At 35.4% G+C, this 11474-nt stretch overlaps 2 protein-coding genes across 3 annotated transcripts in view; one reads left to right on the top strand and one right to left on the bottom strand.

The window, feature by feature from the left end:
* The window catches only part of LOC107549879 (melanoregulin-like), an 11081-nt gene extending 8545 nt beyond the window's left edge, over nucleotides 1–2536 (top strand). The window contains exons 4-6 of one of the 2 annotated variants that reach the window (XM_016231062.1): nucleotides 861–958; nucleotides 1039–1202; nucleotides 1781–2536. In XM_016231062.1, the coding sequence (XP_016086548.1) occupies nucleotides 861–958; nucleotides 1039–1202; nucleotides 1781–1987 (469 nt within the window). In that variant the 3' untranslated portion in view covers nucleotides 1988–2536. The remainder of the gene's footprint in view (nucleotides 1–860; nucleotides 959–1038; nucleotides 1203–1780) is intronic. The other variant, XM_016231061.1, reaches the window with a different exon arrangement.
* Nucleotides 2537–5143: 2607 nt separating this feature from the next.
* The window catches only part of LOC107549834 (chromodomain-helicase-DNA-binding protein 4-like), a 38727-nt gene continuing 32396 nt past the window's right edge, over nucleotides 5144–11474 (bottom strand). The window contains exons 34-38 of the mRNA XM_016231006.1: nucleotides 9438–9546; nucleotides 9183–9315; nucleotides 8904–9099; nucleotides 8661–8824; nucleotides 5144–5362 (exon numbers count right to left, since the gene is read on the bottom strand). Coding sequence (XP_016086492.1) covers nucleotides 5351–5362; nucleotides 8661–8824; nucleotides 8904–9099; nucleotides 9183–9315; nucleotides 9438–9546 — 614 coding nt within the window. The 3' untranslated portion in view covers nucleotides 5144–5350. The remainder of the gene's footprint in view (nucleotides 5363–8660; nucleotides 8825–8903; nucleotides 9100–9182; nucleotides 9316–9437; nucleotides 9547–11474) is intronic.

The following is an 11474-nucleotide window of genomic DNA, read 5'->3' as shown; positions in this document are numbered from 1 at the left end:
AGATAGATAGATAGATAGATAGATAGATAGATAGATAGATAGATAGATAGATAGACAGACGAACAGATAGATAGATAGATAGATAGATAGATAGATAGATAGATAGATAGATAGATAGATAGCGATATAAAACCTTGTTGTTTTAATGATTTATAAATACAGCCAGGGGGTAGCCAACATAATAATAATAATAATTATTATTATTATTAATTATTATTATATAATTATTATTGTTGTTGTTCATGTTTATTTATATAGTGCCTTTTTGCCAACTCCAGGACAGTCATATATCAAATACCAAAATATATTAATAAACATAGGAAAGATCAATGAAATATAAACCGTAATCCTGTTATTTGTCACATTTGTCTTATTTCAGAAACATAGAGGTCAAGTCACCCACAAAGTGACATAAGCCCACAATGAGCCTAACAACAACAACAACAACAACAACAACAATTATTATTATTATTATTATCTTCATTTTTAATTAATTACAGATGGATTCAAATGCAACTAAATGAGGAAAGATTAAGCAAAAAAATAAAAAAATAATATATATATATATATATATACATACATACATACAGTGTGCATACCGGTATATATATATATATATGTGTGTGTGTGTGTGTGTGTGTGTATTTATGATTTATGTACACATGTATGTATGTATTTATATATGTATAAACAGAAAAAATATATAGAAATAAACAAGAAAGGTTGCATTAAAAAAAAATCTGAATCCTCATATTTCTGTCATTTTTCCAATATTAAAATCTATCCCAAATCCATAAGGTATTTGTAGGTATGAGCTCGTGAGTTTCGATGGTTCAGTTGAGTCCTGTCGTGTCTTCTGTCCTGCAGGGCTACCGGCGTCTGAGCATCGACATCGAGGCCATGAGAGACATCAGGAGAGAGGTGCGAGATAAATGGAAGATGATCCTGGAGAATCTGGGTGAGAGATGACGTGTCAGAGATGATGTTCCAGTGATTCAGGGACAGTCTGTCATTGAGATGCTGGGTTTCTTCTCTCAGGGTTCATGGCTGAAGCCGAGTCTCTGCTGACTGTGTCTGCCACCGCATCATATGACCGCATGAGAAACGCAGCGGTCGCCCGCAGCCTGCTACAGACCCTCCACACAGAGACGTCCATATTCAGCAGCAAAGAGCCTCCACCCGAGAGATACCTCTTCATCCTGGTGAGCATCTCAAACGAGTATGAGCAATCAATAACAGTCTACAGCAGAAGTGAATATCACTACAAATGTGTATTTCTCCTTCTTTCTATTTAAAGCGAGGTGGTTTGGGCATAAATGAAGATGTAAAAAACTAAAATGATAAACCTTGAAACATTTTCGTGGCTTGAAATGAATGTTGAACTGAAATAAAAATCCAATTTAAAAGCTAAAAATGATTTCAGTTTGTTGCCAAGGCAACTTTTCTTATTTTTCAGGTGAACTTGAATTAATATAACTAAAACGCCAATCAAAACTATATAGATATTAAACAAAAACTAATAAAAATGACAAAACAATTAGTTTAACTAAAGTTAAAACGGATTTAAAATGTGGAAAACTAGAATGTCTCAGTGATTCTAAAAGAACACTGGTGTGCACATTTGATATAATGATGAATTACTTGCATATTTTAAAATATTAATTAGGTCGTCGGATAAGATGATTTAATAAAAAATGTATATATCTCATCTAAAAACATGCTTGAGATAGACAGACTTCTCCTACCTCACTTTGACCTCTAATATTTATGTTTGGCTCAGGACCGGCTGATTTATCTGGACGCTGCTGAGGATTTTGTGGCCAAGGCTCGTCGCTTCTACCCTCCTAAAGATGATGATGATGATGATGATGAAGAGGAAAACACCAGTCTAATAAATCTTCCTCTGCTGCTGTCCCGCATGAATCAGAACATCTCTGGAGGAGAGGACGAGGATGATGAGGGCGAGGCCACCGGTCCAGAGGAGTGACTCTGAGATTGGATTGTGTTGATGTTTTCAGAATCAGTTTGAGGGGTTTTGGAGGTCCATGGATTTGGACTGATGTCAAGGTGGATAGGGATGGTGAAGATCAAATTAAATGGCACAGATTTAAAACATTTCTTAGTCAAATGGGTTTTTGAAGAAGAGGCGGCTATTTTCAGATTCATTGAAATAGCTGCAGATCTCACATTTGATGAATTAGAAGATCAGTGGGAGATTCAGGATTACGGAGACATGTTGATATTGGAAGTGCAAAATGGTGAAGTGAATTTGAATAGAAATGAAACTTTCTTTTGAAATTGGTGTCAGTGAATGCAGATGCATCAAACTGCTGAAACTAGCAATTTAATAAAATCCTTTATCAGCCCTCATATGCAATTTGTAGTTTCTTCTTCAGAACAGATTTGGAGAAATGTAGCATTACATGGCTTGCTCACCAATGGATCCTCTGCATTGAACGGGTGTAGAGGTTTGCGCGGGACTGGTTTTTTAAGTCCCACTCCAGCAAGGTTCTATTCCGCACCCACCCGCTCCCCGCTATATATTCACTCTTTGTTCACCCGCTGTCCGCATAGAATAATTTTCTTCCCGACCCGACCGTTCCCGCTAAATTTAGATTTCGTTTCCAGAATCTCACATTTCAATTTCTGCTACTGAAAGAAAGAGAGATAGGCTGACAAATAAAAGTGTATTCTGCACAAAATTGTGTTATTTTATTCGTCTTGTCAAGAGTCTTGAATTTATTGACTTTGACTTGAATTTATATGAATTATCTTAAGAAAAAAAAAAAGTGTCAAAATAAAATTGTACAAAAAAAAATTGTATTTCTTATTTTTATTCGTCTTGTCAGGATACAATTCGTTTGACATTTGTCTGTTAACACAGTAGGAAAAGTGTCGCAGAGAAAAATACATTTGGGAATTTAATCCCGCGGCGCAAAAAAATCCGGTCGGGTCCCGCCGGAATGCAGACCTCTAAATGGGTGCCGTCAGAATGAGTCCAAACAGCTGATAAAAACATCGCAATAATCCACACCAGTTCAGTCCATCAGTAAACATCTTGTGAAGTGAAAAGCTGCGTGTTTTTAAGAAACAAATCATTCTCATTCTGACGGCACCCATTCACTGCAGAGGATCCACTGGTGAGCAAGTAGTCTCAGCCTCAGACGTCACGCCCACTAAACGTCTGTCAGGACCGGCTGATTTATCTGGACGCTGCTGAGGATTTTGTGGCCAAGGCTCGTCGCTTCTACCCTCCTAAAGATGATGATGATGATGATGATGAAGAGGAAAACACCAGTCTAATAAATCTTCCTCTGCTGCTGTCCCGCATGAATCAGAACATCTCTGGAGGAGAGGACGAGGATGATGAGGGCGAGGCCACCGGTCCAGAGGAGTGACTCTGAGATTGGATTGTGTTGATGTTTTCAGAATCAGTTTGAGGGGTTTTGGAGGTCCATGGATTTGGACTGATGTCAAGGTGGATAGGGATGGTGAAGATCAAATTAAATGGCACAGATTTAAAACATTTCTTAGTCAAATGGGTTTTTGAAGAAGAGGCGGCTATTTTCAGATTCATTGAAATAGCTGCAGATCTCACATTTGATGAATTAGAAGATCAGTGGGAGATTCAGGATTACGGAGACATGTTGATATTGGAAGTGCAAAATGGTGAAGTGAATTTGAATAGAAATGAAACTTTCTTTTGAAATTGGTGTCAGTGAATGCAGATGCATCAAACTGCTGAAACTAGCAATTTAATAAAATCCTTTATCAGCCCTCATATGCAATTTGTAGTTTCTTCTTCAGAACAGATTTGGAGAAATGTAGCATTACATGGCTTGCTCACCAATGGATCCTCTGCATTGAACGGGTGTAGAGGTTTGCGCGGGACTGGTTTTTTAAGTCCCACTCCAGCAAGGTTCTATTCCGCACCCACCCGCTCCCCGCTATATATTCACTCTTTGTTCACCCGCTGTCCGCATAGAATAATTTTCTTCCCGACCCGACCGTTCCCGCTAAATTTAGATTTCGTTTCCAGAATCTCACATTTCAATTTCTGCTACTGAAAGAAAGAGAGATAGGCTGACAAATAAAAGTGTATTCTGCACAAAATTGTGTTATTTTATTCGTCTTGTCAAGAGTCTTGAATTTATTGACTTTGACTTGAATTTATATGAATTATCTTAAGAAAAAAAAAAAGTGTCAAAATAAAATTGTACAAAAAAAAATTGTATTTCTTATTTTTATTCGTCTTGTCAGGATACAATTCGTTTGACATTTGTCTGTTAACACAGTAGGAAAAGTGTCGCAGAGAAAAATACATTTGGGAATTTAATCCCGCGGCGCAAAAAAATCCGGTCGGGTCCCGCCGGAATGCAGACCTCTAAATGGGTGCCGTCAGAATGAGTCCAAACAGCTGATAAAAACATCGCAATAATCCACACCAGTTCAGTCCATCAGTAAACATCTTGTGAAGTGAAAAGCTGCGTGTTTTTAAGAAACAAATCATTCTCATTCTGACGGCACCCATTCACTGCAGAGGATCCACTGGTGAGCAAGTAGTCTCAGCCTCAGACGTCACGCCCACTAAACGTCTGATGCATACAGCACACAAAAGTGGAAACACTTCAGGAGTTTCGAAGCCGTCATCGGATTGGTTGAATTATACAGGATTTCCGGGGGACGTGCGTGTCGCGTTCTTTAACGTTCCGCCTGGAAACAAAGATACCGTGGCGCCAAACCCCCTCACGAAAGAAGAAAGCCGTCGTGTTTACAACTGAGACAACGAGCGCTTATCAGGATCAACTAAATGCTGGATTTTCAAAAGTATGTGAAAAATTTAAAGTTCGTGGCATAGAATCTTTAAAATACGTCCGAGAGTTTTACACACCGGTCTGTTATTGTGGCGACATTTCCACGCCCCAAATCATGACGATGAACGAAACGAATTGTGATTGGCTGTTTGACATGTCTCATGGGCGGGGCCTTGGCCAGTGAAGGACTGGCTACGCGAGACTAGTGAGCAAGTGATGCTACATTTCGCCGAATCGGTTCTGATGAAGAATCAAACTCGTCTACAATAATACTACACAGTAACTACAACAGGAATAAAAGGAACAGAAACCTTTTTTATTGAACATTTTTATTGAGGTCCCAAAACCCATCATCAACAATATTATGTAAACAATATTAATTAGGAAATTAATAAAAACAGCAGCTCAAATATCCGTAGCCCCCAGGTTCGAGCGGACAGTACGAGGGTGTGGATTCAAGCTAAGACGAGATATCATGTGCAATCAGGAATGTGGACATGGTGTGCGGCGCTCTGTGGACTGGCGTCTGCTGCAGGCTACTGCTGGACCTGGCAACGTGAACAGACATAACCAGTTAATAACAGAGCAAAGATATACGACAACTCGAAGGAAAAACTGCAGCATGAGGCTTTCAATTCAATATTCAGTCTGTTGATGACTAAAACACAGAAAGTGTCTAAATCACTGACAATGTCAAAGTCATTTTTACTATTTTATTTCTGTACTTGTTACTTGTATGGATGGATAGACGTGACATTGAGCTCAATTTAGACGTCGCATAACCTTTTTAATCTGTCAATTGTTAAATGGGGAAAAAAAGACTATATCCTGTGGTTTCTCTGTCAATAAAATGCATGACCTCATGTTTTACTTCGAAAACACCCTGATTCAGAGCACGTCAAGTTAGTTTTTCCACGGTCAATTTAGAAAACATTACTGGTGACTCTTTTACAGACTTAATATGTAACAGATCTACAACTTACTGAAAAGGGCAATAATCTCCTTGTATAATTAACTTTTTTTAAATAAATTTGAGTTTTTTTTCATCAGAAATTGTTCTTTTCATTACTGTTGTGGCTTTTTATTTTCACTTAGTCTTTCCTCATTTAGTTGGGTTTAAAAATAAAATTCTATAAATATATAAATCATAATAAGTATCGCTTTTTATTTCTCCTCTTTCCTACTACTTGTTTCGCTTCTGTTTCAGTTTTTATAACCATTTCTTACTGTGTGTAAGTAAGTTGTTTTTTTAGCATGTAAGTTTGGCAGTGTTATTTTCTAGGATTACTGATAAACTACTGTCGTTTGATTTCTATTATTTGTATTTGTTTATTTTAATTTTAGTTAAATTATGTCTGAATTTATTATGTCTGTATAGGTCTTTTATTAAGTTTAAGTTTTATTTAATCTGAGTTATTTTAATACTTCAACAAACTAAATGGAAATGAAATAATATATATATACATATTTATAAATTTAATATATTATATATATGTATGTGTGTATAGTCGTACATACACATGTAGTTGTTTTTTTGGTGTTATGTTAGAATCATTATTATACTCATATCTTTTGTTCTTTAATATTTTGAATTGTTTTTAGCTTTATTTTTGTTTTTCATTAAAATGTTAAGTTTTGAAATGTTGTTGTATGCATTTGTCATTTTTATTTAATTTCTTTATTTTTTTAAATGTGTATAAGTAGTATTTATAAAGTTTTAGCTTTTAGTTTTGGATCTGTTTTTAGTTGTTTTAATACTACAATTGAATGCTTCTGTTGTCCTCATTTGTAAGTCGCTTTGGATAAAAGCATCTGCTAAATGACTAAATAAATAAATAAAATATAAATATCACACGTAAAAAAATTATACATGAAATATTACTTATATAAAAGTTAAAAAAAGTAAATGTATTTGTAAAACACCTTTTGAAAAACAAAACATTTCCTCATTTAGTTGGATTTAAAAATTCCACTTGTCTGGATGAATAATTGAAAATAAATAATATTTATATTGTCATATAATAAAATTATACAAATGTATACATATAATAAAATACACAATACATATACATGCAATAAAATACAATGTTTTACTCTAATATTTTCTAAAAAACTTGCTTGTATTATGTGTACACAATTCAAAACGTATAAAAAATTTTTTTTTTTTTAAATAGAATCTTTTTAGTTGCATTTTAAAATCCTAATTACGGTCTGCTATCTTAACTCTTTCCCCGCCATTGACGAGTTTTCTCGTCTTTTAGAAGAAAACGCTTCTCCCACCAAAGATGGCTTAGATACATACACATGTAGTTGTTTTTTTGGTGTTATGTTAGAATCATTATTATACTCATATCTTTTGTTCTTTAATATTTTGAATTGTTTTTAGCTTTATTTTTGTTTTTCATTAAAATGTTAAGTTTTGAAATGTTGTTGTATGCATTTGTCATTTTTATTTAATTTCTTTATTTTTTTAAATGTGTATAAGTAGTATTTATAAAGTTTTAGCTTTTAGTTTTGGATCTGTTTTTAGTTGTTTTAATACTACAATTGATTGCTTCTGTTGTCCTCATTTGTAAGTCGCTTTGGATAAAAGCATCTGCTAAATGACTAAATAAATAAATAAAATATAAATATCACACGTAAAAAAATTATACATGAAATATTACTTATATAAAAGTTAAAAAAAGTAAATGTATTTGTAAAACACCTTTTGAAAAACAAAACATTTCCTCATTTAGTTGGATTTAAAAATTCCACTTGTCTGGATGAATAATTGAAAATAATTCAATTCAAAACGTATAAAAAAAATTTTTTTTTTTAAATAGAATCTTTTTAGTTGCATTTTAAAATCCTAATTACGGTCTGCTATCTTAACTCTTTCCCCGCCATTGACGAGTTTTCTCGTCTTTTAGAAGAAAACGCTTCTCCCACCAAAGATGGCTTAGATACACATCTTCTGAACGAGTACAAAACCTCCCGAACAAAAACACACGTGAACAGGATGGAGAAACGAGCGATCTCTTATGTAAACAGATGCATATGAAAAATAATGCCATCATCAACAGCATATAAATGAAAACTGCATAATGTTACGGAGTAAAATGTTGATCCAGGAAGTGGTACATGTCTGTGCAAGCTTTGGAGGTGTTGATGGAAGCGATTTGCTGGATTTATGCTTTGATAATCGTACTGAATATTATCCAGATATAGTTTTTGATAAAAATGTGATTTTCTCACCTTTTTGCTCAAGATTATGCATTTTTATGAAACCTACCTATATTCAAGTGTTGATATATTCAAGTGAATGCTTTAAGCTAGAATAAAACGGATTTTTTTTTGTTTAAAAGTAGAGGCTCTGATCTTTATTTTGGTGTATTGCATATTCAAATATTCATACAGGAAAATATACTGGAGGCCATCAAATTTGAGTGAAAATCATCAAAATCGCTGGTGGTGGCTGGCAACTTTTTTTTTAAAATGCTGGCGGGGAAAGGAGTTAAAAGAAATATGAATATATACCAAAATATGTACATTTTATATTAAAGGAAAAAACATTTTTACTTGTATATGTAGTTTTTTTACCTTTATATATACATATATACACACACACACACACACACACACACACCCACAACTTAAAGGTGACATCTATCTGTACCCATCTCCATCCATCCAACTCTACACACACACACACACACACACACACACACACCTTAAAGACAACATATAAATCCAATGCATAATTCAGCTTGCAAACAGGCACAATTTTCAAAATACAACTATAGACTATAAAATCTGATATAGTCCAAGCATAATTCCCAGCAGTACGTGTAGGTGACTGTGTACCTGCTGAGACTGTGTGTCTGGTCCTCTGCTGGCCAAACGGCTGAGAATGTTTCTTTCAGACATCTGCAGCCTCACGGCGACAGGAGGTATCCTGGCGATGGTCGCCGGGAGACGAGTGACATCTGCTTTCATGTCACTGAGCAACTCTTCTAGCTGTTTCAGTACTGTCAGAAACACATACAAGAAAGCAGTGAGCGTCAGCTTCTATAAAGCTCAAAATTAAAATGAGGTCAGATGAGGCACCTTTATGTAGGACGGCATTGGCAGGTTTGTTTCCGGACATGGATTCCTTGCTCAGGTGCTGGTGGGACTCGGCCAGACACTCCACTTCACTGAAGCGTGTGTTGAGAGCCATGGAGGGGTGAGAAGGGTCTTCAGTCATGTTCAGATACGCAGCTCTGCGCAGCTGTTCTTCAATCACCAGAGCCTGCTCAAGCAGCTACAGGAGACACATAAAAACGGTCTGACTAACTCCAATATCTTCACTTACGTACAAGAAAAATTCAGTTCTTTTCATAATACCTTGAATCTCCTGGCCAGAAACTTGTTCTTGATCTCCAGGAAGTTTCCTCTGTTGATCTCTCCCTTGAAGGGTTCGTTAAGAATGGCGAATCTGATGTCATTCTGAATATCTTGCCAGCGAGCGTAACCGTGTCTGAGACAGTGAGTTGAGGAAGATCTCGTCACTGAACACATCTGAAAGACACTCAGACGTGTGTACATGTACACTGAAAGCAGCGTTCTCGTTTTCTTCTTTTTGTTTTTTTTTAAGGATACTGTATGATGCCAGCGAGTAGCCAGTAGTCGTGGCGACGATGCCAGATCTCATTGGTCTTCTTGGTGACTGTAGCGGCTCGTTCCTCATTCTGCCACAGGGAGTGTAATTCTGTGACAAAAAAGAGAATTTAGTACAAATGCTATGCAAACGTATGGCATGTTGGCAAGTAATTATGTTATGACTGATATAATTCTGCCTTTTTAGCATTTAATAATATTATTTAAAATAAAAAAATAAAAAATTTGTTCGGTTAAATTATGAATATTAATAGTAAATCATAAATGAATAGTTCAAATAAATAGTTGAGATAACAAAATAGTTACAATAAATACATCAAATCAAATTAATAATATAAAAACATTAATAGTTAATTAATAGGTAACATTAATTAATGGCCAATACAACACTAATAGCTAATGTAAATAGTTAAAATAGATAAAAATAAATAAAGTTGAAGTAGTTAAAAAAAACTATTAAAATAGAGTTAAAGTAGTTGAAAAAATTTAAATAAATAAATAAAGAGATTAAATTAAATTAAAATAGTTCAAATAAATTTATATAGCTTTTTTCCCCCTTTTTTTTTTAAAATGTAGCTCACAGTCCTGTTCACAGTAGAAAAATATCTAGGAAATAGGGCTGCACGATTAATCGAACTCGATTAATCTAATTCGATTGTCATGCACACTTTGTCAATAAAGCCAGTTCTGTGATTAGTAGTAAATCTCCATCACCTGCTTTCAGGTGGAGCAGCATTTACTACACAGAGCCGTAGTTCTCTGACAAGCTAAGCAAAATCGCGTTCATAAAATCGCAGACAATATAATCGTAGGATTATGAAATCGACAAAATCGTTTGCGATAATGACAGCTGTTTGCGTATCTTCTCGGTGAACTACGGCTCTGTGTAGTAAATGCTGCTCCATCTGAGAGCACGTGAAAATATCACATTTAATAACATGTTTTTACTCCAAACTCACTTCATAACATCAGTCGAGTGTTTGAAATAAATCCTTCTGTGAGATGATGTGGCTTCTTACACAGAATAATTAAGGCACACAATATTTCATTGTATTCTAAGCAGTGATAAAGGCTATGTCGATTAGCATTTCATTATAGATATACTTTATTATGATGAAAGTTATAATAATAATAAGAAGAAGAAGAACTCAGATAAACCACATATTGCCGTAGTCGAGTGTTTATTAGTCAAGTTGAATCAATGAAAGCAGTTAAATCTTCTGTTTATTCAGCTGCAGCGATAGGCATTTCCTGGATTTCTTCTTCGAGGCATATTTGGAGTTTCAGCACGAGAGCGCCCCTCTGGCCTTTGGATGGAGATTTACTACTGATCACAGAACTGTGCTTCACTGAAAGATACGCATGACAATCGCAGCTTCTGCCTAAAAGCGTTTTATCGCCTTTGCGATTTAATTTTGATTAATTGTGCAGCCCTACTAGGAAAGCATAATTATTTTAAAAACAGAGAGAAAATGAACGGGGAAAAGAAAACAATGACTTACAAAATATTAACCAAAAGCTAACTTAAGCTACTTCTTCAAAAACTAGTCAGCTAATCAAGGCTCCAAGTTTTTGGGTCATAATGTCTAAAACATCTTCACCTAATCACTTGTGTTTTAAAGGGGTCATATGATGCTTTTTTAAAGATCATTATTTTGTGTATTTGGTGTAACAGAATATGTTGACATGCTTTAATGTTCAAAAAACACATTCTTTTTCAAATACTGTACATTATTGTAGGTCCTCTATGCCCCGCCTCTCTCAAACTCTTTGTTTTCTACAAAGTCCCTCCTTCCGACAAGCGCAGTCTGCTCTGATTGGCCAGCTGACCCAGTGCATTGTGATTGGCCGAACACCGCAAGCACTCGTCGGAAATGTAACGGCCCTTTCTATAATCGCGAGATTCATCTTTCAAAATAAATGTAAAGACAGAGCCCGAAAGGGGAACAGAGTCGCGTGACAGACACAGTGATGAAGCTGGTATGTGTTTGTGATGTGACACTCTCTCTCTCTCTCGTG

The sequence above is a fragment of the Sinocyclocheilus grahami genome, unplaced genomic scaffold (assembly GCF_001515645.1).
Source record: "Sinocyclocheilus grahami isolate Dianchi unplaced genomic scaffold, SAMN03320097.WGS_v1.1 scaffold382.1, whole genome shotgun sequence".
NCBI classification, from domain to species: Eukaryota; Metazoa; Chordata; class Actinopteri; order Cypriniformes; family Cyprinidae; genus Sinocyclocheilus; species Sinocyclocheilus grahami.
This window is presented reverse-complemented; position numbering and strand designations above follow the sequence as displayed.